This window comes from Jaminaea rosea, assembly GCF_003144245.1.
Source record: "Jaminaea rosea strain MCA 5214 unplaced genomic scaffold BDZ90scaffold_9, whole genome shotgun sequence".
NCBI classification, from domain to species: Eukaryota; Fungi; Basidiomycota; class Exobasidiomycetes; order Microstromatales; genus Jaminaea; species Jaminaea rosea.
The window spans coordinates 587,416-611,194 of NW_020289983.1; the positions used below are offsets into that span (position 1 = coordinate 587,416).

General features: G+C 59.4%; 12 protein-coding genes across 12 annotated transcripts; 4 read left to right on the forward strand and 8 right to left on the reverse strand.

Annotated features, from left to right (window-relative positions):
* Window positions 1–30: 30 nt before the first annotated feature.
* Window positions 31–1,808, reverse strand: BDZ90DRAFT_233006 (hypothetical protein). Its single transcript, XM_025506473.1, has 2 exons — window positions 1,000–1,808; window positions 31–931 (listed from the first exon to the last, which is right to left on the reverse strand). The coding sequence occupies exons 1-2, from the start codon at window positions 1,531–1,533 to the stop codon at window positions 356–358; spliced, it is 1,110 nt and encodes a 369-aa protein (XP_025361524.1). The 5' UTR covers window positions 1,534–1,808; the 3' UTR covers window positions 31–355.
* A 305-nt stretch (window positions 1,809–2,113) lies between these two features.
* Window positions 2,114–3,250, forward strand: BDZ90DRAFT_221469 (hypothetical protein; the record flags this gene model as incomplete). The annotated part of the gene is made up of 2 exons (XM_025504478.1): window positions 2,114–2,746; window positions 2,792–3,250. The coding sequence occupies 2 exons, from the start codon at window positions 2,114–2,116 to the stop codon at window positions 3,248–3,250; spliced, it is 1,092 nt and encodes a 363-aa protein (XP_025361525.1).
* Window positions 3,251–3,685: 435 nt separating this feature from the next.
* BDZ90DRAFT_241441 (long-chain fatty alcohol dehydrogenase) lies at window positions 3,686–6,436 on the forward strand. Its single transcript, XM_025507395.1, has 3 exons — window positions 3,686–3,978; window positions 4,044–5,584; window positions 5,671–6,436. Exons 1-3 carry the CDS (start codon window positions 3,919–3,921, stop codon window positions 6,356–6,358), a joined length of 2,289 nt encoding a protein of 762 aa, XP_025361526.1. The 5' UTR covers window positions 3,686–3,918; the 3' UTR covers window positions 6,359–6,436.
* Window positions 6,266–7,704, reverse strand: BDZ90DRAFT_194816 (hypothetical protein). Its single transcript, XM_025503908.1, has 2 exons — window positions 7,255–7,704; window positions 6,266–7,163 (listed from the first exon to the last, which is right to left on the reverse strand). The coding sequence occupies exons 1-2, from the start codon at window positions 7,558–7,560 to the stop codon at window positions 6,501–6,503; spliced, it is 969 nt and encodes a 322-aa protein (XP_025361527.1). The 5' UTR covers window positions 7,561–7,704; the 3' UTR covers window positions 6,266–6,500.
* A 142-nt stretch (window positions 7,705–7,846) lies between these two features.
* Window positions 7,847–8,983, forward strand: BDZ90DRAFT_221211 (hypothetical protein; the record flags this gene model as incomplete). The annotated part of the gene is made up of 2 exons (XM_025504465.1): window positions 7,847–8,552; window positions 8,604–8,983. Coding segments are annotated over 2 exons (1,086 nt in total), but the record flags the coding sequence as incomplete, so codon positions are not given.
* A 769-nt stretch (window positions 8,984–9,752) lies between these two features.
* On the reverse strand, window positions 9,753–12,356 carry BDZ90DRAFT_221496 (hypothetical protein; the record flags this gene model as incomplete). The annotated part of the gene is made up of 3 exons (XM_025504481.1): window positions 9,753–10,016; window positions 10,107–12,229; window positions 12,296–12,356. The coding sequence occupies 3 exons, from the start codon at window positions 12,354–12,356 to the stop codon at window positions 9,753–9,755; spliced, it is 2,448 nt and encodes an 815-aa protein (XP_025361529.1).
* Window positions 12,357–12,694: 338 nt separating this feature from the next.
* Window positions 12,695–14,793, reverse strand: BDZ90DRAFT_194910 (putative isomerase YbhE). Its single transcript, XM_025503909.1, has 4 exons — window positions 14,275–14,793; window positions 13,965–14,215; window positions 13,590–13,902; window positions 12,695–13,532 (listed from the first exon to the last, which is right to left on the reverse strand). Exons 1-4 carry the CDS (start codon window positions 14,409–14,411, stop codon window positions 13,025–13,027), a joined length of 1,209 nt encoding a protein of 402 aa, XP_025361530.1. The 5' UTR covers window positions 14,412–14,793; the 3' UTR covers window positions 12,695–13,024.
* BDZ90DRAFT_261169 (hypothetical protein) lies at window positions 14,574–15,405 on the reverse strand (the record flags this gene model as incomplete). The annotated part of the gene is made up of 3 exons (XM_025508348.1): window positions 14,574–14,600; window positions 14,677–14,802; window positions 14,878–15,405. The coding sequence occupies 3 exons, from the start codon at window positions 15,403–15,405 to the stop codon at window positions 14,574–14,576; spliced, it is 681 nt and encodes a 226-aa protein (XP_025361531.1).
* A 114-nt stretch (window positions 15,406–15,519) lies between these two features.
* On the reverse strand, window positions 15,520–18,091 carry BDZ90DRAFT_241449 (alpha/beta-hydrolase). The gene is made up of 4 exons (XM_025507396.1): window positions 17,774–18,091; window positions 16,913–17,691; window positions 16,403–16,837; window positions 15,520–16,336 (listed from the first exon to the last, which is right to left on the reverse strand). The coding sequence occupies exons 1-4, from the start codon at window positions 17,922–17,924 to the stop codon at window positions 15,635–15,637; spliced, it is 2,067 nt and encodes a 688-aa protein (XP_025361532.1). The 5' UTR covers window positions 17,925–18,091; the 3' UTR covers window positions 15,520–15,634.
* Window positions 18,092–18,495: 404 nt separating this feature from the next.
* Window positions 18,496–20,194, reverse strand: BDZ90DRAFT_275160 (FAD-binding domain-containing protein; the record flags this gene model as incomplete). The annotated part of the gene is made up of 4 exons (XM_025508864.1): window positions 18,496–18,798; window positions 18,869–19,243; window positions 19,312–19,657; window positions 19,728–20,194. The coding sequence occupies 4 exons, from the start codon at window positions 20,192–20,194 to the stop codon at window positions 18,502–18,504; spliced, it is 1,485 nt and encodes a 494-aa protein (XP_025361533.1). The 3' UTR covers window positions 18,496–18,501.
* Window positions 20,195–20,748: 554 nt separating this feature from the next.
* BDZ90DRAFT_195117 (hypothetical protein) lies at window positions 20,749–21,455 on the forward strand. Its single transcript, XM_025503910.1, has one exon. The coding sequence runs from the start codon at window positions 20,859–20,861 to the stop codon at window positions 21,366–21,368; it is 510 nt and encodes a 169-aa protein (XP_025361534.1). The 5' UTR covers window positions 20,749–20,858; the 3' UTR covers window positions 21,369–21,455.
* A 1,032-nt stretch (window positions 21,456–22,487) lies between these two features.
* On the reverse strand, window positions 22,488–23,342 carry BDZ90DRAFT_227620 (hypothetical protein; the record flags this gene model as incomplete). Its single annotated transcript, XM_025504766.1, has 3 exons — window positions 22,488–22,829; window positions 22,880–23,032; window positions 23,091–23,342. 3 exons carry the CDS (start codon window positions 23,340–23,342, stop codon window positions 22,488–22,490), a joined length of 747 nt encoding a protein of 248 aa, XP_025361535.1.
* Between the last annotated feature and the right edge of the window lie 437 nt (window positions 23,343–23,779).

Consider the following 23,779-nt stretch of genomic DNA (forward strand, 5'->3'; position numbering starts at 1 on the left):
AGACATTTAGAGGGGGCAGAGGCGGCCAGCTCGTCATTAATCGTTGGAAGGCATAGAGGTTGAGCGCACCGTTCGTCAGCACGACCGACAACATCACCTCCTTTTGGTGGAAATAGAGGAACAATCAGCAGGATGGTGGAGTCGAGCATGAACAGAGGAAGTAGCGGAGCATCACGCCAAGCGCGGCAATATGATATCCTTACCCAATCAGCATGCGAGCAAGCTGAAAGGCAGCGTCGTGAAGGCGAAGTTTTGCACAAAGGGAGGCGCGACGGAGGATTGCGCTCTTCGTCACTGCCTCGCGCCCAGCGACCCTGCCATCCTCTCCGCCTCTCCTGATCTGCTCCCGCACGCCTCAAGCCTTCTTCGCCTCCTCTTTCAACAGGCCTTCCAACTCGCCTCCCTCCAAAATCGACTTGATCACCCCCGTACTCTGGTGCTTGAATCCCCACTCTTTGGTCAGCCTCTCCGGACGCGTGTAGCCATTGTGCTCTTCGTCGAACACGACGCTGGTGAGGCAGGGAGCATATGGGTTTTCCTCCTTGCCTCCTACGGCAGCCTCGAAATCGTCTGGCGTGCTGATGGTGCGAACCGACGATGGAGAAGCGCCAGTGTGAGCCAGTACGCGCGAGGAGACGGCATCGATGTGCTCCTTCCAGCTGAAGGGCTCTGGTTCGGAGGGGAAGACGTAGTGTCTGCCCTTGCCCGTGGTAGCCGCCTCCTTCTCCAGCTCCTTGAGCGTGACGAGGTAGGTGCTGGCGACATCGTCCACACTGACTGCGTTCCATCCTCCGCGATGCCCCTCGGAGAGGACAAAGGGTCCGCGTGCGAGCATCGAGCGTGCGAGCATGGGGGTCTGGATGGAGAGGCGTGACCCAAAGGCAGAGGGCGAGATGCCGTAGATGAGGGGGGGCATGAGGATCACGGTGCGCTGTGCGTGGGATCAGGATGAGGATCAGCTCAGTCAACCTCGGAAGCGCACTCCTCCCTCGAACTCACGATGTTGTACTTCTGCTCCGCCTCATCATTCATAATGGCCTCACGCAATGGCCCATCGACCTGCCTATGATACGCATCCTTCCTCATTCTCTTCTCAATCTCCTCATCCTGCCACGCATCCGAAACTTTCCTATCCTCCTTGCTCATCCCTGGCTCGCCCGCCCCAACGAGCTCGTCATTACCCGACGTGTGAATGAAGATGGCCCTGCCCCGCGATGTGTCGCGCTGCTTAAGGCCGTCAGCCACCGCGAGGGCCGAGGGGGCATGGTCAGCCGTGGCTGCGTGGATGATCACGTCTGCCGTCTTGGCGTGGCTGGCGATGAGATCCGTGTCATCCAGCGAGCCGAGGATCGTCTCGTGGATCCCCTGCGCCTTGAGCTGGTCGGCCTGCTCTTGACGACGGGTGAGGACTTTGATGTGGAAGTCGGAGGGACGCGATGCGAGGAGCTGAGAGAGGATCGTCCCGCCGATGAAGCCCGGGCCGATGAGGAAGAGGGTGCGCTTGCCCGAGGGAATCGATGTGTGCGACGACATTGTTGCGTGTCTTGTTCTGGTGGTGAGGAGGAAAAGAAAAGAGGTGGAGAAGGCAGGCCTTCTTGAAGGTGGGGCAATGGCCTTAGACCCGGTCGACTTTTGGACGGCCAAACGCCGTGCAGCCGACGCTCGGGCCTCCTCCACCTTTGCGGCGGGGAGGAGAATTGACTCCGTTCCGTCTCCAATCCTTCTTGCTTCCTCTCCTCACCACCAAGTACTGCTCCCAACGTCAGTCAGGCGGCGGCTGATCGCTCTGATACAACATAGACTCGCTGCATAGAGTCAACCACGACTCTCGCGATTGGAGTCTAGCCGTCGCTTCCAAGGCTAGCTAGACGTCACTAGCGCGAAAAAGGACGACACAGCCTCGCAGCTTGGACGTCGAGTCAAGGCCGGTCTCTGGTTCTTCAAACGCGGCGCCGCCAACCTGGGTCCGGTCAACGCTTCACAAGCATTGCTTCCTTGCCCCAGCAGCGGCCATCGCATGCTACTTAGACCCAACGCACTCCCTCTCTCACCACTCATCGTCGCAAGATATCGGCTCAGTAATACCCCAGCACGTCAACCTCTCGCACACGCAATGATCAATCCACGAACAGCAGCACGAGCGCAGTCCGGCGCGGCCAATGATCTCGCCGCTGCGGCATCATCCTCCTCCTCGTCCTCGTCTGCACCAGCGCCACGCCCTCCGCCCGCCTACATCGACATCGGCGCCAATCTGCTCGACGGCATGTATCGCGGCAAGTACCAAGGCAAAAAGTATCACGAGCCCGACCTCGACGCAGTCCTATCGCGCGCCCGCAAAGCCAACGTCGTAGCCCAGATAGTCACCTCTGGCTCTCTGAGCGAATCGCGCCAATCCATCTCGCTCTGCTCTCAGCCAGGCAAGGAGGACCTCTACTGCACGGTCGGCTGCCATCCGACTCGATCAAAGGAGGTGGCCAAGCATCCTGGCGGATTGAAGGCATACATGGCAGCGCTGGATGAGCTGTTGACGGAGCACTCCAAGCACAATGGCGGGAGAGTGGTCGCAGTCGGGGAATGCGGGTTGGACTACGATCGACTCTTCTTCTCGACGGAGGAAGAGCAGAAGCCCGTCTTTGAGGCACAGCTAGACCTCGCGATCAAGCATCGACTGCCCTTGTTTCTGCACAATCGCAACTCGACAAACGACTTCCTCGCCATCCTCGAGCCGCGTCTAGAAGAGCTCAAGGTCGCCCTCGCTCAAGGAGCACCACCACAGCCGGCGTTGCCGGAGGGCATGGCAGCTTCGCCGACGCCTGCTCATCGCGCCGGCGTAGTCCACTCCTTCACCGACTCGCGCGAGGAGATGGATCGTTTCCTCTCCCTCGGCTTCTACATCAGCGTGAATGGCTGCTCTCTCAAGACTGAAGACCAGCTCACCACCATAGCAGCCTGCCCCTTGGACCGCCTCATGCTAGAGACAGACGCCCCCTGGTGTTCCCTCAAAGCTAGTCACGCGAGCGCGAAGCACAAGGGTCATTACGGACAGGATTGGAAGGACATCTATGAGCCTGCGGCTGTGAAGAGGGAGAAGAAGGACGTAGCGGGGAATGAAGGGAAGATGGTCAAGGATCGTAATGAGCCTTGCGCTATTGGGCAGGTTAGTGGGGTGGTTGCGAGGCTGAAGGGAGCGGATGTGAGGCAGCTGGCCGAGGTGTGTGAGCGCAATACGAGGTGGGTCTTTGGGCTGTGAGTGCGTGGATAGCCATCTGCGATGTTGAGGGCGTGTAGCGCATTCCATCATACCCCAACATCTCAATCAGCAATGCATTGCGGCAACGATGTCTCTGATTGAACTGAGAACGACCACGCGGCGCGTCAACCTCGGCCTCGCGCTCGCCGTGCCGCACCTCGGCCTTTGCTCCTCGCTCTCTCTGCTCGCTCTTCTTTCACGCCCGCTTCGCACCTGCGCGACCCCGCACGGCGCACCTCGCATCATCACGAGCGGCGGCGTCAGAGTGTGGCATAACGGCCGCCTGCCCGCTGGTCCAACGAACACTTGGCGGGCTGACAAAGAGGTGCCAGTGGGCGTGCGTCGTCTCAGCGAAGATGCTGTTTCAATGGACTCAGAGAAGGAGACGAGTGGGGAAAGAGTGAGAAAGCTAAGTCGCCTCCCGCCTCCCGCCTCCCCTGCCGTCTGCTTGCCTTTCCCCGCACGGCCTGGTTGAGGTGCAGCTTCGAAGCGTGTGCGTGCAGGACGACATCCATTGCCACTTCGTGTAGACCTGCCCTTCCTCTTGCTCCTTTACCTCCTCACCCTTGGTCACCTCTAATCGCACGCTTCGCACATACACACTCCCTACTTAGCGATCCTCCTCCCTCCCTATCATCTAACCTCACATCTTTCCTCTCGCAGCCAAGATGGCCAACATCCCCGTCATCCGCCAGGCGAGCGACCTCTTCAACGAGGAGCAGACCAAGGTGAGCAGCGCGAGTCACTGCTTTCCTCACGCAGCATCCCGCTAACGTTGGCCTGACCCACGCAGGTGCTGCGCGCCATCACCTCGGCCATCGTCCCCAGTCTCTCTGGCCCTGAAGCCGCGGACCTCGTCGCCTCTCTCCCCGTAACCGCCTCTGAGCAGCAACGTGAGCTCGTCCACCAATTCGCAGCACATGGTTTTGGGGACAATCCAGCGCTCGTTGACAAATTCTGCCGTCAAATGGGCTCCTCGCTGAGCGCAAAGACACGCGGCGACCTCTCGCTCCTCTTTACCCTGCTCTCCACCCGTTTGGGCTGTCTCGCCCTCACGGGGTCGTTTGGCCCCTTCTACGAGCTCGACGACAAGCGACGAATGGACGCCATCCAGAGCTGGGCCAACTCTCCCATTGGACTGCTCCAAAAGGCTGCCTCCGGTCTCAAGGGACTGTCGTTGATGATCTTCTATCGCGCCGACCCTCTCGCGTGGAAGGCTGTAGGCTACACGGATGGTGCCAACACCGACTGGCGTGAGGCGGCTCGAGAGGATGAGGAGGCACAGCAGCACTACAACTACACATTCGAGAACGATCGCATTTCCCGCCTGCCCCCGGAGGCGGACATTGTCGTCGACACGGAAGTCCTGGTCATCGGGTCAGGCGCGGGCGGAGGAGTCGCTGCTTCTTACCTCTCTCAACGAGGCCTCAAGTGCTTGGTGGTGGACAAGGGCATCTACCTCCGTCCCGAGGATATGCGCGGCAGTGAGGATGAGGGGTACACCTCCCTCTACGAGGCCGAAGGGATCATGCCCTCCGAGGACGGCAGCGTCAACGTTCTCGCTGGCTCGACGTTCGGCGGCGGCACCACGGTCAATTGGTCTGCCTCGCTCAAGCCTCGCCATTTTGTCCGCCGAACCTGGAATGAAAAGTACGGTGTGCCCTACTACACCACGCCGAGCTTCACCGACGACCTCAACTCGGTGTGCAACCGCATGGGCGTAGCCATCAAGCCGATCAAGCACAACGTCTCGAATTCTCTCCTCGCTCTGGGCGCTCAGCGTGCAGGTCACCCCGTCGAGGCTGTGCCTCAGAACTCTGGCGGGCACACGCACGCCTGCGGCAAGTGCCAATTCGGCTGCGTCAATGGACAGAAGCAGGGTGGCGTCGTGACCTGGCTCAAGGACTGCGCCGAAAATGGCGGCGCTTTTATGACCAACACGTACGTGGAGCGCATCCTCTTCGACCCGCAGAACAAGCGCAAAGCCGTCGGCGCCCTTGCGGTGGTAGATGGTCGCAAGATCACCATCCGCGCCTCCAAGGCAGTAGTCGTCTCCGCGGGCTCCATCCAGACCCCGGCTCTCCTGCTGCGCACCCCTGAGCTCAAGTACAACAAGATGATCGGCAAAACGCTTCACCTTCACCCGACTACTATCGTGACTGGGTACTACGACTACCCAATTCGCCCGTGGGAGGGGAGCTTGCTTACCATTGTGGACAATGCGGCGGAGATGGTTGACCCGGCTGGCTGGGGTGCCAAGATTGAAATCATTGCCTCCAGCCCGGGCATTGCAGCCGCTTTCGCCAACTTCGAGTCGTCGCTGCAGCACAAGAAGTGCGTATCCCCGAGCCCGCGATAGCAAGCCTTGTCCCAAGCTGACCCCGTCCCCTTCGCTCGCCCATCCCTCTTGCCCCGCGCAGGAACATGCTCCGCTACTCGCACTCCTACACAATGATCGTTCTCACCCGCGACCGCGACCCAGGGTCCATCGTCCTCGACTCGGACGGCAACGCACGCATTGAGTACTCGATCAGCAAGCACGAGCAGGAGTCCGCCCGCGTGGGTATCCTGCGAGCATGCGACGTCCACATGATGGCCGGCGCCTCCAAGATCGCCACCGCCCAGGTAGGTGTCCCGCCCTTTGAGCCCCGCCTCAAGGCTGCTGGGCCCACGCAGGCGGGCACCAGCGGCTCAAGGGCACAGCCGGAGAGCACGACGATCCCTTCCACCTCTGTGCCCGTGGAGAGCGTGCCCAACGACCTCAACGACCCGGCGTACATCGAGTGGCAAGCCAAGGTATCCGCCGTCGGCGGCAAGCCCTACAAGACTGCCTTCGGTTCGGCGCATCAGATGGCATCCTGCCGTATGTCTGGCTCCCCCTCGCTGGGCGCTTGCGACCCGCAGGGACGTGTTTGGGGAGCGAAGAACCTGTGGATCGCAGACGCGAGCTCGTTGCCTGAGTCGAGTGGTGTGAACCCGATGATCACCACAATGGCCACCGCTTGGGGCATATCGAGGAATGTGGCCGATGAGCTGGGCGCCAAGTTCGGCGGAGACGTGCCTGCTAGGAGGGCGGCGGAGGAGGTTGGGCAGGGCGCGCGTCTGTAGACGCGTGTCACTCTTGTATCTACCTTGCCTCTGGACTCGTTGCGCTGCTTGTTTACCAATGGATACGTTTGCTTCGTCTCAGCGGGAGTGACTGAACGATGGTGTTGCTGCCGCTCGTAATGTTAAAGTGGGTGAATTGCATTTAAGCTACCTGCGCGTCTCTGTCTGCCTCCTCCAGGCCGCAGCTCTGCCTCACCAGCCTTTCGACCCTCTCCTTCAAGTCGGGCAGCTCGTCTCGTTTCTGCCTCGCCTTCGCCAAGCTTGCCCGCTCCTCCTCACCAGCATCGTCCATCCCACCACCTGAATCCTCCATCGCGTGTCGCCTAGCCTCCCAGTCCGGGCCGAGCAGCATGTCGACGTTGAGTGAGTCGACCTCCTTGAGCAGGGAGCGAAGATTCGTGTCTGATGACGAGGCAGGGCTGCGACTGCGCGGGGAGGAGGAGCTCCCCTCATTCTCATCGACGTTGGGCAGATGCGGGGCTCCATTGGCGGTACCGCGAAGCTTTCGCATCCCTCCTCGTGCCATCTTGCCCGCTCTGGCTGCGGAACGCGATTGTCTTCCCTGCGAGGAGGACAAAGCTGAAGTCGAGGGTTCATTGCTCCTTGATGATGATGATGATCCTCCAATGTCCTGCTCGTCCTCATTCCTCGCATCATTGACCATATTCCAATGCATCAGCGCCAGCACCTGACCACGCATGAATCCCCTGGCTCGACCGAGCGGGGCTGCCTGGTTGAACCCTTCGTCGAATCCTGACTGTAGGGCCGAGAGCTTGCCTGAGGTGATGCCTTCTCGGTAGCCGGTCTGCGGGCGCGGCGGAGAAGAGACGAGGGATGGGGGCGAGAACGCTTTGGTCAGCATATGTGTGGACAGGACGGCCTGCGGAGGCACGCACATCGTAAAAGACTCGTTGCACCTTTGCTGAATCGCGCGAAGTCATGTCCAGAGGGTGGCCGTGAGAGTCTGCTTCTTCGCCGGCATGGCCGTTGATGTTGAGGTTGCCGTGGACCTGAGGAGCTGGGACTTGATCCGCATCGTCCATCAGCCAGTCGTCGTCGTTGTCGTCGTCTCCATCGACCTCGTTACTCTCCGCCTCATTGTATGCAGGCGTTGTTATGGGCGAGACATCATGCCCCTCAGCCTCAACCTCGCTGCTGCGTCTGGCATCGCGTTGAGCGTCATCGACGAGTGCAATCGGCATGGCTACGGGCGATGCCGCCTTGCTAAGGATGCGATTCACGCCCTAGGTGGCGGTTGAAGGTGAAGTCAGGGGTTGCAGGAGCAAGGCAGGAAGATCGGAGCGTAGCAACGAGGCGCTGGACGAGCAATTTAGGCGGGCGTTTCGAGGGCGGGGACAAAGAGGAGGGCAACACGACGGAAAGAGCCACGCGAGCAGCGCGATGGGCAGGGCCCGTCGACGAGCACTCGCAGCCTCGCAGCCTCGCAGCTTCGCACCTTACTACCATCGCACGCCATCCTCGCCTGCCATGCCATCCGCCTCCTCCTCCTCCTCCGGACCCTCCTCCTCCACCTCCTCAAACACCCTCTTCCCTCCAGCATCCATCCAGCACATAGCCTCTACTTCCCTGCATTTCCCACAGCCCTTGCCCTCAAATGTCGCCCACTCCCTCGCCCAAGATGTGGAACATCGCCTGCGCCTCGTGATCCAAGACGCGGAGAAATTCATGCGTCACTCTCGACGCCATACACTCAGCACGGACGATGTCAAGCGTGCACTCGAGCTGAAAGGGATGGAGCCCATCTATGGATTTCTCCACCAGCACGCACGGCTGCGAAAAGGCTGGCATGCCGCGACGGGCAGTATCGTGTATAATGTCGAGGATGACGAGGTGGACATCGAGCAGCTCGCGCAGCAGGCGGTGGGGTCTTCGAGCAGGCTGCCGCGCTCCAAAGGAGTAGGATGGAAGGCGCACTGGCTCGCTGTGGAGGGGGTACAGCCCTTGATTCCAGAGAACCCAGCGCCCCTCCCTGCTACGACGAGCAGACCGACCGCAGCGCAAGACTCTACAGACCCTTATGCGGGATTGGCGTCGACGAGTACTACGGGGGCAGTGGCGGTCGCAACAGGTGGAAGCGCAGGGGCAACGCCGAATGCAACGACTCAGCCGCTGGTCAAGCACATCCTTTCGCGCGAGCTGCAAGTCTACTACCAGCGGCTCACCGAGGCGCTCGGTGCGGCGACAAAGGGCGAAGAGCGAGCTGACGACGAGGAGGAAGAAGAAGACGATCCCACAACGCTCGCAGCCCTCTCCTCGCTGCGCTCCGACCCAGGTCTTCACCAGTTGGTCCCCTACCTCTGCCAATGGATCTCAACCACGATCGCATCAGCACTCTGCGCACCGGACGCCCTTCCCGCCCGTTCACGCATAATCACTCGTATGCAGCAGACCATCTCCTCCCTCCTCTTGAACCCGTCCGTCGCGATAGAGGGGTACGTCCACCTGCTCCTCCCACCCATTTTGTCCACTATGCTCTTCTCTGCCACCGACTACCCGACGAGGCTGAGGAGAGCAGGAGCGACTTTGCTGTCGGATGTGCTCAAGAAGCATGCAGATCGTTACCCGACCTTGAGGCCGAGAGTGGCGAGGGTCTTGCTAGAGGCGACCTTCAAGGGGTTGGGCACAACCGAAGGAGAGGGAGGGGCCAAAGTAGAAGGAAATGCTGCTGGCGAGGACGAGGACGAGGACGAGGAGAACGCGCGTCGTCTTCCTACCGCTACCTTGGGTACGAAGCTGGGAGCCATCCTCGGTCTAGCAGCCTGCGGGGGTGGCATGCCCCGCGCCCTGCTACGGGCGACTTCGACGACCAGCGCCACGGCAGGGGATCCCGAGCCGGGAGAGGATGGGCGCGACCTTGGCAGCAAGTTCCGCCAGCTTGGATCATGGATTCAGGCGCAGCGCGATGTCCAACAAAACGTTGCGACGCTCGAGGCTGATACGGCCGCTGCCGTGCGGGATTGTCTCGAGCAGGTAGCAGGAGAGAGCGAAGAGAGTAGCGCCGATGAGACGGGTGACGACGCAGCTTTGCGCAGACGATATGGCGATTTCTGGGCCGAAAAGTATGCCAGCGAGCCTCGTGCGCTGAGAGGACTGAGGAATGCTTTGGTCACGCGCGGAGCTGAGGAGAAGAGAGAGGAGCAGCAAGTAAGGAAGGAGGGAGATGTGGAGATGGAGGAGTAGCTGTGATGCCAGCTTAAGATGCACGAGAGGACAAGAATGAGTATCATTGTTCATCATCACCGCCACCGCCGCCGCCGCGAGAGCAGTAGCAAGCCGGCTCACTGAGAGGCACTCAACACTGCCTTGTGAAAGAAGCGGGCAGCCAGCTTCCCCAAGGCCGCACGCGGGGCGAGAACACAAAGTCCATCTACCTTTAGACAGGCGGGAGCGGCTCGAATTGCCTGAACCCACCGGTGCTCAACGAGCTGGGCAGATCCTTCTCCCCCTCTCCGCACGAGTCAGCCGCCTTCTCATCCGCAGTCATCTCCAGCACGAGATGAGCAGTCTTGCCCTGTCCGGGGAAGAGCTTGTTGAAGAGAATCTTGCAGCGTGAGGACTGCTTGACACCGTTGAGCGTGACGGAGGCGACGTAGGCGCGTGCGCCGCTTGGGATGTCCTTGGCGACGGAGCGGGGGTCCTTGCATGTGCGAGGTGAGGGGGGGGGGGGGGGTGAAGAGAAAGGTGGTCAGAAGTGCACCATGGTAGACTCTGCGGCGCTGGTGCTCACAAAGTTCTTGGCCTCCATCACCACATCGCCCAACATCTCGTTCCTGATCGTGTAGCCGGGCATGAAGGGCGACACGACGAGCATCTCGGTCGTCGCGACCACGGGGAATAGGCCCATCAGATGGAAGTTCAAGAGCGTCTGCATGGCCCCCACATCGCTATTTCCCGGCAGTCCCGCCGTCGTGGTATTGAAGTTCTCGAAGACGACCTTGCGCACCCTCTTGACTGATCGCACGGGCGAGCCCGCGTAGTGGTACAGCGTGGGGGTGTTGAAGCTCGGCTCGTTACCCGCGTAGAAGAGCCCCTTGGCAAAGTACGTGTCGAGCCTATTCATGAAATTGCCGCGATCCCCCTTGGCGATTAACTTGATCAGTCCAGCCACATCGTGAGGCGCGTAGAAGGAGTACTCCCAACTGCTCGTCTCGTACGTGCCTACGGTGTTCTCCTGTTGGAGGGAGCACGAGGGGAAGTTCGAGATGGGAGAGCAGAGCGTCGGGTCCTGCTTGAAGAAGGAGCCGTTGGTAAAGCGCTTCTGAACGAAGTTGGTGTAACCGAACGAGGAAGCGGAAGGGTCAAAGGTGTTGGCGTAGGAGAGGGAGCGATTGTACAGTGCACGAGCCTCTTTTGGATGATTCGCAATGTTGGCCATGACGCTTGCGCCGAAGTCGTTGTGCGCATACTCGACTGTGCGTGAGGCCTCGCGCGTCTGTCTGCCCGAGGATACGGTATCGAAGAAGGCGAACGGGATGTACCCATACTTGCCGTAGGCGGTGATCTGTCGCCCCTTGTCATCCCACGCAGCTGGCGTCTCGTACGCGTCCTTCATCACCGCCGTGTACCCATCGTTGAGGTTTACGGGAAGCTGAGACGTGTACGCCTGCTGGAAGTACTTGGCCGCGAAGTCCGCGATCACCATGACTCCGTGCGACCCGCCTTGCGTGAGGCCGGGCAGATTGTTGGCACGACACTCGGGGATCCAACCGGTCTTGCGCCACCCATCGATGTAGTTCTCCGTGATGTCGGCGTATTCGCGTGGACTTGTGAGGGAGAGGAAGGGAAAAAAGGTGCGATAAGAGTCCCAAGTACAGTACAGCCCGTCGTACGTGGGCCCGCCGTACTTCTCGCCGCCGGGAAAGATGTTGCCTGCTTCGCCCGTGATGTTTGCTGGGCTCAGGAACGAGTAGTACAGTGACGAGTAGAAGAGGCGCACAATCTTGTCGTCCGTCTCCGGGCTGAGGAGGATACGATTCAGCTTCGTGTTCCAGAGCGCCTTGGCGTCATTATGCACGCGGTCAAAGTCCCACTTGTCGCCCACTTCCTGCTCGGCATTGGTGCATGCCTGGGCAGCAGAGTTGAAGGAGACGCCCACGCGGAGCGTGATCTCGGCGCTGCCATCCTTGTTACGTGGGTAGCTCGAGTACGAGAAGAGGGCGCCTGATTGGACTGGCTGGCCACCGATGAGGATGCGACTGAGATTGGCGTGCGTCTCGCCCTCCAGCTTGGTGTCCTGTCCATGACGGTCCCCTTCCCACAAGCCTGCTTTGCTCAGCTTCTGCTTGCCGTTGTTGAGCACATCGACGCACGCGTAGGCATTGTACGTGTACAGGGTCGGGCCAAAGGAGGAGCCCCACCCGCCGCCCATCTGGATACGGCCGCGCCTGATGTCGAAGTCGATCTCACCGCCGCGGAAAGTACCTGGTGAATCGTTGGTCCAGTCTTGCACAATGTGAGGAAGGGAGCCGCCGTCAAGCACACTCTTGGGGAACGTATACCTCACCAGTCCCGCGCGTCGCGTTGCCGTTGTCTCCATCTTGATACCATTGTTGAGCGTGAGCGTAAAGTACCCCGGGCTGGCAAAGTCCTTGTGCGCCATACGCGGGCGCTTACGATCGTCCAACCGCGTAGGGCAGCGTGCAAAGTCATTGTCTGGACAGACAACGGGCATGGATTCAAAGTTGCCGTAGGAGCCAAGCGAGGAGCCTGTGCCCGTGTCGTGCAGCAGGGACACGCCGCGGACTGGGGCGCTGACATTTGTCACGTAGCCGGGTGGAGCGTACACGTCGTCTAGGTCGATACCGATGCGGGCGGGGCTGAAGGGCTGAGCAGCAGCGGGGCAAACGTTGCCTGGCGCGGCATGAAGTGAGGGAAGATTAGCGTATCACCATGACTCGGCTGCCCACTCGAACGCACCTGGGTTGCTGTTGCCTCGCGTGCCGATGAAGGGGTCGACAAGCTTGGTAAGGTCGAGCATCGTATCATTCTTGCGTGGCCCCTTGAACTCCTTCAGTCCATCAGCAAAGGCCGCATCGAGCAGACCGTAATCGAGCGCAGCATCCCTGACAGGGTTCTCGCCACCGTCATCCCCTTCATCCTTGGCCTCCTGCTTGTGCTTCTTGTCAGCGCGTGCATCGTGGTGACCTCGCCCGACAAGCTCAGCCACATCTTCTTCGTTAGTGAGGGCGCGATACTGCATCGTGTCGTGGCGCTCGGGGTTCATGGCGGCCTCATGGCGCCAGAACTGCTGGCCGCGACCAAAGTGGCCGAACTGGGCGAGGGTGGTGCTCGCGAAAAGGAGGGTGATGAGCGCGGATAGCGCGAGTAGGCGAATAGGGAGAGCCATAGTAAGATGGCCAGAGAGTGGAGAAAAGAGAGTGTGTAGAGAAGCTATCGAAGTTGCTGCCCATCTCCAATATCACCACGACCTCGACCCCCTGGCCCATTCGATAGGCTCGGCCGCAAAGCAATCAATCTAGTCCCTCGCTCAGGCCCCGCTTTTTCCATTCCTCAGCCGAACCGCAACGCACGGCCCGCCCGCCGCCTATCGGTCCACTTCATGGAAGCACAGACAAACGAGCACTTTATGTCCTGGCGAGGGCTAAGATAGGTGCGCAGAGGCGCTGCGCTGGGGCCGCGAGTTGATCAACGACCCGCTGCGACAAAGCCAGCGAAAGCCACTTTCTCGAAGTCGATGCTAGCCTCGCCTGTCATTGTTAGCCTACCGGATTCATCATCTCGTCGCAGCATGACCACCCTTCCATCGTTCTGACTGGCCGCAGCTACCCACTTGCCATCAGTCGACAGAGAAAAGTGCCGCAGGTTTCTCCCGCCTACTCCGTCCCACCCGACCCACTCGACTTGCCCGCTCTCCCGACGGGCAAAGACAGCAATATGATCTTCTTCAGGGTCTCCACGCGTGCCTACGTCGACGAAGCGACCGCAGGGAGAGACGGCGATCTCGCTGGTCGTACGAGCGTTGCCATCTGCGGGGGTACCGCCTGCGTCGAGCCCGGGTGGAAGGGAGGACTGAGCCTCGCCTATGGGTTGGAGTGACCCGTCCTTTGGGTCGACGTGGAAGGCTAGGAGGGTCGTGTTGAGCTCGCAGGCTAGGTAGGCGTATGTGTGGCCTGTAGCTGAGTCGCAGTGGAATCTGCGGACGACGGCGGCGTCAGGACTGAGCTTCGCATGCTTTGACGCCCGCACTCACGCAAGGTGACGAGGCCCTGCTCCCTCTTCTATCTCCGTCTCACCAACTGCCTCTACTTCGTCCGCCCTACCACTCTCTGGTACCCTCAATCGATGGACCTGATCCGCTCCCAAATCTACGATGTAGACGAATCTGCCTGAGGGGTCAGCGATGACCTGATGAGCATAGGAGCGATCTTGTCGCGAGGAGACGGGTCCTGTCGAGCCAGGAGGGAAGCGATGAAAGGGGATGATCCGCGAAGGGGTCGTGGAGACGAGGGAGCCGTCGGAAGAAGTGGGCGAGTGGATTGAGGTGGAACCGGTGAGATAGTTGGCTGCGTACGAGAGGCGATGGGTCAGTTTGGCTTTTGCGAGGCCGGTCTGACTGCCTGCTCACCGACAAAGAGGAGGTGTCCAACAACAATGGCAGAACATGGCCCCTTCCCGTCTGTCTCGGTAGCATGGCCTGCCTTCTGTAGACCAGGCAAGCTCAAAGCATGTACCATTCCCTTGCTTTCGTCCTCGTCGCAGACGTATGCCACTGGTAGCGAAGGGGAGAAGGCAGCCCATGAAGGGGACTTGCCCGCCTCGCCCTGCACCTCCGCATCGAGCGTGAGGGTAGAGGGCGGCGTAAAGGTGTATGATGCGCTGCGAAGATGGTTTGATCAGATCAAGCCTACTTTTAGCAGACTCTGCGTCGCACCCACACTTTGCCGCTGTAGCCTGCGAGGAGGAGCTTGTATGGATCGGTAGAGGCGGACATGATGGTGGGAGGACAAGAAGAGTTGACGCTCGAGCCACGCACTTTCTCCCACTCAAGGGAAAACCGCGCGGTGGAGAGCATCACAAGGCCAACACCTGCTGAGAGATCGGCCGACAAAGAGAGAGAGGCTTGAAAAAAAGGCAAGTGTGGTATATTACAATGGAGTCCATTCTCTGTGTAGCTGGGTAGGCGACAAGGGTCCGCTGGCGCTGAGGTGCTGGAACGCGAGGAGGTCGCCCGCGTCTACCTACGCTCGAAGATCAGGAGGAGCTGCAAAGACGACGAGGAGCAAGGAGTATGGGTTGAGCTGAAGCGTCCAGCGTGAGGCATCTCCTGAATGACTCACATTGCCCGCAGCCAGTCTTCTAACCTCTCCCAGATCCAGCCCATTTGCCTTTGCTAGAGGCACAATCTGCGACTCGAGGTCTCGCAGCCCGTACGCTGGGTTCCTTGCCTTGAGGATGCCATCGAACTGAAGAGCAGACGGTGTGGAGCGGTCAGCGTCATGAGACGGGCGGTCTTGGTCTTCTTTGCGGCCGTGTCTTACCTTCTCGTTGCCCTCGCTCGTGAATCGTCCCTCCTCATTGAAGGCGCCATAGATGCACACCTTCGCTCCCTTCTCCTTCTTGACTAAAGAGCTCCCTAGCTTCTCGAATAGCCTCTCGACTGTAGCGTACGGCACAATGTGTAGCAGATTTGCGATGATCACCAAGTCGAAGTCGCCCCGCTCCTCGTACTGATCATGAACGTCCCACGCCCTAGCCTCAACGTTCTCCACCCCCATTGCGGCGCATTGCTCGCCAATCTTTCGCACAAGCTCTTCATCCGCTTCTCTAGCCTCCCAGCTCACGTCTTGCACGCTGCTGCATTCCTTTGCCAGGGAGGCGGTAAGTAGACCATGTCCTGCTGCTATCTCGAGGATGTGGCAGCCTGGTCGGACCAGCGGGGAAAGCTCCGAGACTAGGATGGGCACGTTGCGCGAGGCCGAACCAGCGATGGACTGGCGGTCTGGGTACTTGATCCCCGAAGAGGAGGATGAGAGAGCTTCAGCAGGAGTTGTGGGCGAAGCTGCCATCTCAGGTGAACGAAAGGAGGACAAGGGGAAGGCGAGAAGAAGAGGCGGATACAGAGCTGCGTGTGGGGAAGGTTGAAGCGCGGAGCTGCACGCGCGGGAATTTTCGAATTCCACGTCGACCAAGCAAAGAAATGGTATCAAGCAACGCAGCTGTATATGAAATACAAGCAAGCTCTCCAGTATACAAGGTGCACCCATTCTCACCACTTCTCTGTGTCTTTGCCCCCCTCTACCCGCCGCGTACAATGTAGTCGACGGGCAGCCCAATCGCCTCACACTGCTCCCTACGTTGCCGCAGATCCACCACCCTCTGCCTTGGCCCCAAGCTCATCATCTTGGCCCCGTTGACCCCACTCACGCTCGGCCAATAGTCCCCGCTGATAGCGCCATACCCCCTTGCGTTCGTGTACGCGCTCGCCGGGTTCGGATCCCCTGTTCGAATGAAGGAGGTCCATTGATCGATCTGGTTACGCACCCACGTCACATCATCGTTGTCGCGCGGATTCATGTGGAACATGTAGCCCGCCGTGCCGAATGTGGGGAGTAGATCACCCGAATGGCAGAAGTAGTACGACGACGGATTGCCCGCACTCGCTCCTGGCGCGCTAGGCTGGCAGACGGCGTACGGATCGTAGTTGGGAATCTGGTAGGCGCGCTGATCTTGCGTGTAGGCCCACACCTTGGGCAGCACTTTGCGATTAATGGCCGAGTAGGCTGTCGCGCTCAGGCCGCAGCGAGAGACGGTGCCGTTGTTGGTCTCGACGGTGACAGTTGTGTTCTGGATGGAGGAGGTGCTGAAGACGGCTGGCCGGGCGAGGACAATCTGCCGGTCGCGGATGGGGATGCCGGCGTCACGCATGGTCTTGTTGAGGTCCGTCTCAGTAGCAGGCGGGACGTAGCCTAATGAGGCTTTCTCGTCGCGCATGTAGCCCTGCATGTCCGTGGGGTGATAGTCAGTATGAGTTCTTCACGTGTGACCTCCACGCTGGTTGCTCACAATGATCGCTGGGACTCGGTTGGCGCTCCCTCCCTGACCCGAGAGCACATACTTGGACTGCCGAATGAATGCCCCATCCACAACTGGGCTGGAGAACTTTGCGCCAGAGAGGAAGCGATCGGTCGGCACGGTACGCAGGCACGAGTCCACATCTAGCGCAGTGTCGCACCCCACATTCTTGACCACGGCATCCGTTTGCGTCTTGACCGCCGCGATCGTCTTGAACGTGTTGTGGGAGTCGGCAGGCCGCCCGCTCTGAATGATGGCTCGTTGGAAGAGGCCTGCTGCGTCTGGTGCACCGATGAGGAGTTCAACGAGTTGTGCGCCGGCGCTCTGTCCTGCTACAGTGACCTTGCTGGGGTCTCCGCCGAAGGTAGCTACATTGGCCTTGACCCACTTGAGGGCCGTTATGATATCCGCGAATCCGAAATTGCCCTGCGCGAGTTAGCAGGAGGGCGGTGTTAGCTTCTCGTACTCGCTCCGCGCTTGATTCACCCCGCCACCACGCACCTTGATGTTGTTACCCGTGGCGAGGAAGCCGAGCGAGCCAAGGCGATAGTTGATATTGATCACCACGACGTCACCGCGCGACGCCACCAGCCCGCCATCGAAGGTGTCATCCAGCCCAGAGCCCGCATTGAACCCTCCTCCGTGAATCCAAACCATGACCGGCCGCAGCCTGCCCTTGGACGACGACGTCTTACCAGGCAGCGTAGGGGTGAAGAGGTTGAGCACGAGACACTGCTCCGCCCACGGCGAGTCTGTCCCGGACGTCTGCGGGCATTGCTTGCCTCGCGTGGCCGCGGTAGCATCGATGACCCCCTTGCTCGTTGAGGGCGTCGAGTAGGTAAAGCGCTGCGTATTCTGAGCATACGGAATGGCGCCGAATCGGAAGCTGACCCCGTCACGGTAGCCTATGAAAGTCGGCCCACTCCCAACGCTGACTTGCCACCTGTCCGATGTGTCCGTCTCGTTGGCAAAGGTACGTTTGGCAGACTGTGTGCAGAGCACTGGGTAGCGAACCGTAGCATTACTGCTTTCTCTGATCGACCAGCTGCCATCGCTCGCGAGCTTGAGGATGGATTGGCCGTCGTTGCCCACCCAGAAGTTCTGACCGGAGGCGTAGGTGCCGCGATAGATGAGGTACGAGAACTGTTTCCGCAAGTCAGCGTCGTTGTCCGCAATTTCTGCCAAGTCTTCCGACAGGGTGTCGCATGACGTTTTTGCGGCGGTGAAGGTTTGGGCTGTCCTGAGAAGGAGTTGGCTCTTATGCTGCGAAGTCTGAGCCCCTGCGAGAGTATGGGCAGGCCAAATGAGCTACTGGCGCGCAAGACTGCAACAACGGCTCTTGCCGCTCGAGCTCGCACTCACAGTTGAGGTCATTTTGATAGAGCAGGTCGATTCCCGTCGAGGCAGGCACGTCGTTGCCCGAGAAGCCGCCAAAGAGCGGGCCGAGGGCGTCCACCGTCCCAGCAAGCAGAGCGCATAGCAGCAAAACAAGGAGCGTGATGGGCTGGACCATCGCGGTGGTGGTCAACAGCAATGGGACGAAGAGAAGGAGCGTAGTGACGAGGACAGAACGTCGTAATGATGGATAGGAGCGCAAGATGGTGAGAACCGCGCCCCCTCAGCGACATGGGATTCAACTCAGCCTTCATGAGATGGTCGCGTTGGGCGTCAAACCCCTCCCGCCCCCCTCGTGTTCGCCCCTTCCTCGACTGGTTAGACGCTCGCCTCGTCCCGCTTTTCTTGGAAGGCACGCACCCCGCCGACGCGAGGTCTCAGGCGCGCGACGACAATCAAGAATCAATTTCCCGCACAGGCTTCACGCTCTGCTGTCCCCGCACTATCCGCCCTGCCCCGCACTGCACGCCAAGGCGAAATTGCAGGCAGAAACGCGGCGGACGGCATGGTACGATGCACGAGCTGCACGAGCTTGCAGCGAGGGGACGGGCACGAGCCAGGTAGCGGCGCCAGCGAGGAAAAGGCCACGACTTGCTTTGTTCGTTGCGCGTTGCGGCGAATATCAAGCACGCATCTTTTCTTCTTGCATTCTCTCCACTACAAATTTGGACTAGTACTGATACAGCGACGAGCGACTATGGGAAGGCCCACCCACCCGTCTTGGACGAGAAGAATCCATCCGGATCGTACTTGGCCTTGATGCTCTTCAGCCTCTGGTACGTCGAGAAGGTCGGTAGCGGGTTTTGGTCGTACGCTGCATCGTTGATGAAGAGCGGAAGATTCTTCGCTGCGGGCACGACGTTGACCATCTCCTTGAATGACTCTTGGATCTCGTTGTAGTCAGAGGCAGAGAGGGTCGGCGGCGTTGTGAGTAAGTAATTGAGCCAGAACCAGGGCCCATCCGGCATGTCCATAGCGTTGCCGCCTTGCGACTGCGGGCGGGTGAGAAGACGCCATTAGCTCGCAAACACACTAAGCTTCTCCGTACCACTCATGCCGCACCTTGCTCGCGTCAGTGAGCGATCGCAGCACCGGCTGGAAGTCCAGCGAGGTCAACATGTACTTCGACTTGATCTCAGGCCTCTGCGCCCAAGCCCTCCATTGGTCATACGCCTGTTTGTACGTGTCGTCATCGATCGCATGAACGGACACTCGGAAGGTGTTGCTCCCCTTGGAAATGTCCGTCGCAAAGGGCGTGGCCAAGTCGCGCGTCGTAGAGACGTAGGAGCGCACCTGTCGCGTGTCGAGGATGTGCGGGATGTCGGTGAAGTTCTTGTACGAGTTTCCTGGGTCCTCGCCGTCGTAGACGGCAAAGAGGATGAAGATTTCGTCGAGGTTAATGTTCAGATCGGGGAGAGGGATCTTCTCCCAGGTGGCCTGGGGCGGGGCGGGATGAAAGACGAGGTCAGCAGCGGCCCGGAAGAGTCTCGCCGCGTCCTACTCACGATCAGGTTGGCCTTGGGATTGGTGTTGTAGCGCGTAAAGTCGTGCACGGCTTCGAGCACGCGATTCGTCTCGTTGAGGGCGTAGACAAGCAGACCGGAGTGGAACTTGCCCACCTTCCTAGCCGTCACCGTGTAAGACGTCACGACGCCGTACGCATTGCCACCTCCACCGCGCATAGCAAAGAAGAGGTCCGGGTACGAGGTCTTGGACGCCGTCACGATCTCACCGGAAGGCAAGACGACCTCGAGCGACTGGAAGCCGTCCACACTGAGGCCGTACTCTCCGGACAGGTAGCTGAGGCCGCCGCCGAGGCCGAGGCCGGAACCGACGCCGCTCAGGCGAGCGCTACATAGCGAAGAAGCAGAGGTTGAGTAACGACAGCGACTGCTTCATCCGCCTCTTCACGCTTGCTCACCCCGTGATCGTCACGCCGAACTGTTCATAAAACTCGTACAAGTCGCCAAACTTGTTGCCAGGCTGATAGGTGCAAGTTCCCTTTGCAGGATCATAGCTCTTGTCCGTCATCTTGCTCATATCGAGTAGAACGCCATTGTTGGTGGAGGAGAAGTTGGCATTGGGATTGTGCCCACCCGCCTTGATTGCGAATCGACTGCCCGCAGCCTTGATGGCCTTGAGCGACGTGCTGACATCGCTTGCGGAAGAAGGATAGACGGCGCACGCGGGATTGTTGGCATTCAGTCGGGTGTTCCAATAGCCGTTCTTACTTTGCTGGTATTGGAAGTTGAGAAGGTTCGGATTGGCCACTTTACCTTGCCCAAGGGAGCCCTGGATTTGCGAGCAGGCCGTCTGGCCGGGGGTCGCGGCATGCGCGAGGGAGGCTGAGATCAGCGCCGCGAATAGGGTGGCGAGAGGGTATCGCATGATGATCGAATGGTGAGTAGGGCAAGGAAGGAGCGACGTCACCAAGCCATACCCTTTAAATACATCCCAAACGCCTCGACTCGCCCTATCACGGCCTCTTGCAGGTGGTTGGACCACACCGCGTGAGCATGGCCTTTCAGCCGGGAACCCGCTGCACAAGCGAGGCAAACAATCTCGATTTGCCGAGCGTCTCCAGCCTCGCTTGCCCTTCCTTCACATCCAAGCGACTCTCAGTCGGCCACTGAAAGACTGACAGCTCCGTAGCTCCTACGGACCTTGCAAGGATTCAGGACAAGAATCACTGGGTCCGCTCGAGCTATTGTCGTCGAGAGGCGTGAATGTCCTCCTAGGCGAGATGTCACGCATACGGATCAGCGCTCCCGGCGCTGGTTCATCGCGATTCCATTGTGGGGCCGCCGCACCTGTGCCCCCCCTGTTACTCATCCTTGATGAGAGACGAAGCTTCGAAACAGGCTGGAAGAGCTGTCAGGCGCAAAGCGTAACAGCTTCCGGCCGTGGAAGGTGGCAAGGCGCATGACGGTGCTGCGCGGAGGAAGACAAGGCGTATGATTGCACGAAGAGTTGAAAGACATTCAAATGCCGTAAAGTCTAGTCGAGGGCGGTCAGATCAGCTGTGGCTTTGAGACCCGCTCAGCACGCCGACATGCCTGGCCATTCTGCTCTTACTTGCCGCCTTGGCCCTGAGCTCAATGATGCAGCTCGATCTGGATCTGCTGGACTCGAGCTGCTTTCCGCACCTGTGGCGAGTCCCGATGGAAAGGTCATCAGCCAACGAGCAACACATATCAGCGCATCACTACCTAGCACTCACCACAGCATCACTCTTCGAACAGTTGCGAGAGTAGTCCCCGCAATGTGGAATCGAGGGATTGGGATTCTTCTTGGGACGACAGAAGTCTTTCTTGCAGTTGATGACCGCACCATCGGGATGCTGATGCAGGCAAGAGGCAAAGCATTCAGCCAACGCTACGGTATAGGGAACGATCTGATGAGTTCACGGCGGCAGTCGAGTTGGCGCGGTCGCGTGTGGCGAGGTGATCGACACTCTCAAAACCGGTACGGAGATCGCGAGCCATGTTGCTGCCATTCGATCCGCCTCCCTGAGGTGGATCATTACGGGCCTCGCGCTGAGGATGGTATCTGGTCAGATTGAGTTCACTGGGTACGACAAGACTACGACTCACAATTGCCTGCTCGAACATCCTGTGTCGAGTGACGTTGCGGGCGAATGCGTCCCTGCCGAGGGCTGCGAGGCTCAACTCGCTGGAGCCAGCGTCCCCGAGATCAGGCTCGCTCGCCGGGAGGGGCGAGGCTTCGGCATGCTTGATGACAGGGACGACGAGAGAGACCCCGATGATCAGCATGAGGCAGATCACACGGCAATGGAAGCCACAGCGCATGTTGCAGGAGCAGTCAGGGCTGAGGTCTACTTGCAACAGTAGTGGTGGGAAGAAGGGGAGCTTTGCTGACGTAGATGAGCTGAGGTGGAGAAAATATGCTCTTGGTCGCCTGGGACCGGCCGCCTTTTGTAGCCTTCTGTCTCTTCCTCATCCCACAACTCATAGGTACGTCCTCGATCACTTCGTCAAGGGGAAGGGCGCGATCGACCATGTCACCGCAAGCGTCACGGCCTGCGAAATACTACGGCGATCCGAGGGCTCGACATCGGATCATGTCCCGTACCGCGCCCGTGGGAAGTCTTCTTCAAATCTGAACGAAACGCGATCCTGGCGGGTGGATCAGCTATGACCAGAACCGAAAAGCGGCTCAGGGCACGTAGACCTGAGCATACTGGTAGCTTGGACATGAGGCCGACTAGCCACGTCATGAATGACTCGATGACTTCTTCTCGACCTAGGCAGCTTCATTCGGGCAAAAGATCGATACGTCGATTACCCGCAGCCTTGACATTGGATCATGGCCTCAAGTCATCTGCAACGATGAGCGAGGGAGCAATGCAAACGCCGCGTCTCGCAGGCAGTTCCCAGCAAATGTGCCAGCCATTGAGCTTTTATACGTCACGATGACGACGACAGAAGTGGCTCGTGTGACGAAGCAGTAGAAAATACGCAATGAATGTTGTCACGGTCGCACTCGCTTTCGTAGATCACGAAAACTCTGCTGGGCGTCTTTGACTGAAATGATCCCGCACTTCAAGCTGAATATGACAGTGAATGAACATCCCCTGGTAATGACTGTATGGGAGGTCGGCCTCCGTTACACCCTCGGGGTGAATCTGAGGGAAGCCAAACGCTTGACCAAATTCAATCGATCACGTCCAGAGCGTCTCGTCCTCCCTTCCCTTGCTGCTTCGCGCTTCGTAGTTCTCACGGCGTCGCGCCTCCTCTTCTACCTCCTCCTCTTCTGCACCCGCAGCCCGCGAGAGATCTTGATCAGCTTCCTTCTCAGCGGCCTCCGGCTTTGCAGCCTTCTCCTTCTCTTGAGCTCCAGCGGCTTGCGAAAGGTCTTTGTCGGCCTCATCTTTGTCGGCCTCAGGCTTCGCAACCTTCTTCTCCTCCTGAGCTGCAGCAGCCTGCGAGGCGGCTTCGTTTTGAGTGGCCTCCGGCTTTGGTGCCGCTTTCGCTTTAGGACTCTGCGATGGGTCGAAGAGCCGCTATGGTCAGCTATAGTACACATTGGATGCATCTGAGTTCATCTACTCACGCCAGCTTTACCAGCTTTCTTCCCCTTCTTCAACCCACAATCCCTCGTGTATTGGTCGCAGTGCTGATGAGGTCCGGCGTTCTTATTCGGAAGGCACGATCTGTACTTTCCATAACTTGGACAGTTGACAGCAGATCTGTCCCTTGTCTGCATCTAAAGGTATTCGTTTGATAAGCTGTTTGGCAAGAGACAGGTAACGCATCGGACTTACGCTGACTGTCGACCCACTCAAGACTTGCCAGAGGAGCAGGCTGAGCGCGCCTGGGCGTTCAAGCGCAGTGGAGTCGACCTCTTCGGCTTCGACTTGGCCATCGATGGCTCCTTGACCTGCCCTACCAGAGGGAGACACGAGGATTTGGCTATCATTCATCGCCTGCGAGGCTTGAAGAGGGCGGCTGAGGGAGGGAGTAGCAGCCGTGGCCAGCACAGCTGCGAGGAGGACGAGGAAGCTCGAGAGGCGCATTGCGCAGTGAGGACGATGAATGTGATGGACGCGGGCGAGCTCAGAGCGAAAAGATGAGGGTCATCAGGTATAGTTGGTAGGCTTATCAACAGACAAGATGTTCTCTTAGCCTTCGTAGGCAATTCGCCGAGGCGACCAGCGTACCGCACCGGCGCAACGTCGAAGACACTTCGATCTCGGGTGCGAACATCGCGAGAAGCGTTTCGTAACGGAGATGAGGCCACTGCGGAACGCTCCTCTGTCTTGGGCAGCACTGTGATTGTCGCTGTCATGGATTTTGCGGAGCATTGCTGGCGTGAGAAACCCATGTCAAAGGGGCGGGGCCTCAAGTCGGCGTCAGTGACGGCGACCTCACCGTAGCAACGCAGGGCTTCTCAGCACAACGGAGCAGCGTCGGTGATACGGCGATCCACGATCGCGAGATCGAGCTGGGCAAA

Excerpts from the sequence above, each read along its gene's own strand:
- BDZ90DRAFT_194910 (XM_025503909.1), bottom strand. The coding sequence starts at position 14,411 with ATGCTCTCCACCGCGCGGTTTTCCCTTGAGTGGGAGAAAGTGCGTGGC. Across the intron at positions 13,903-13,964 it reads TGGACACCTCCTCTTTGTCG|CCAACTATCTCACCGGTTCC; the intron begins GTGAGCAGGCAG and ends TCTCGTACGCAG. Across the intron at positions 13,533-13,589 it reads GCAGGGCCTCGTCACCTTGC|ATTCCACTGCGACTCAGCTA; the intron begins GTGAGTGCGGGC and ends CGTCGTCCGCAG.
- BDZ90DRAFT_194816 (XM_025503908.1), bottom strand. The coding sequence starts at position 7,560 with ATGCCGATTGCACTCGTCGATGACGCTCAACGCGATGCCAGACGCAGC. Across the intron at positions 7,164-7,254 it reads TGCAACGAGTCTTTTACGAT|ACCGGCTACCGAGAAGGCAT; the intron begins GTGCGTGCCTCC and ends CCGCGCCCGCAG.
- BDZ90DRAFT_195117 (XM_025503910.1), top strand. The coding sequence starts at position 20,859 with ATGCCTGGCCATTCTGCTCTTACTTGCCGCCTTGGCCCTGAGCTCAAT.
- BDZ90DRAFT_241441 (XM_025507395.1), top strand. The coding sequence starts at position 3,919 with ATGGCCAACATCCCCGTCATCCGCCAGGCGAGCGACCTCTTCAACGAG. Across the intron at positions 3,979-4,043 it reads TCAACGAGGAGCAGACCAAG|GTGCTGCGCGCCATCACCTC; the intron begins GTGAGCAGCGCG and ends TGACCCACGCAG. Across the intron at positions 5,585-5,670 it reads TCGTCGCTGCAGCACAAGAA|GAACATGCTCCGCTACTCGC; the intron begins GTGCGTATCCCC and ends TGCCCCGCGCAG.
- BDZ90DRAFT_241449 (XM_025507396.1), bottom strand. The coding sequence starts at position 17,924 with ATGGTCCAGCCCATCACGCTCCTTGTTTTGCTGCTATGCGCTCTGCTT. Across the intron at positions 17,692-17,773 it reads CTATCAAAATGACCTCAACT|GGGCTCAGACTTCGCAGCAT; the intron begins GTGAGTGCGAGC and ends ATACTCTCGCAG. Across the intron at positions 16,337-16,402 it reads ACCGAGTCCCAGCGATCATT|GGCTACATGCGCGACGAGAA; the intron begins GTGAGCAACCAG and ends ACGGACATGCAG.
- BDZ90DRAFT_233006 (XM_025506473.1), bottom strand. The coding sequence starts at position 1,533 with ATGTCGTCGCACACATCGATTCCCTCGGGCAAGCGCACCCTCTTCCTC. Across the intron at positions 932-999 it reads CGGAGCAGAAGTACAACATC|CGCACCGTGATCCTCATGCC; the intron begins GTGAGTTCGAGG and ends TCCCACGCACAG.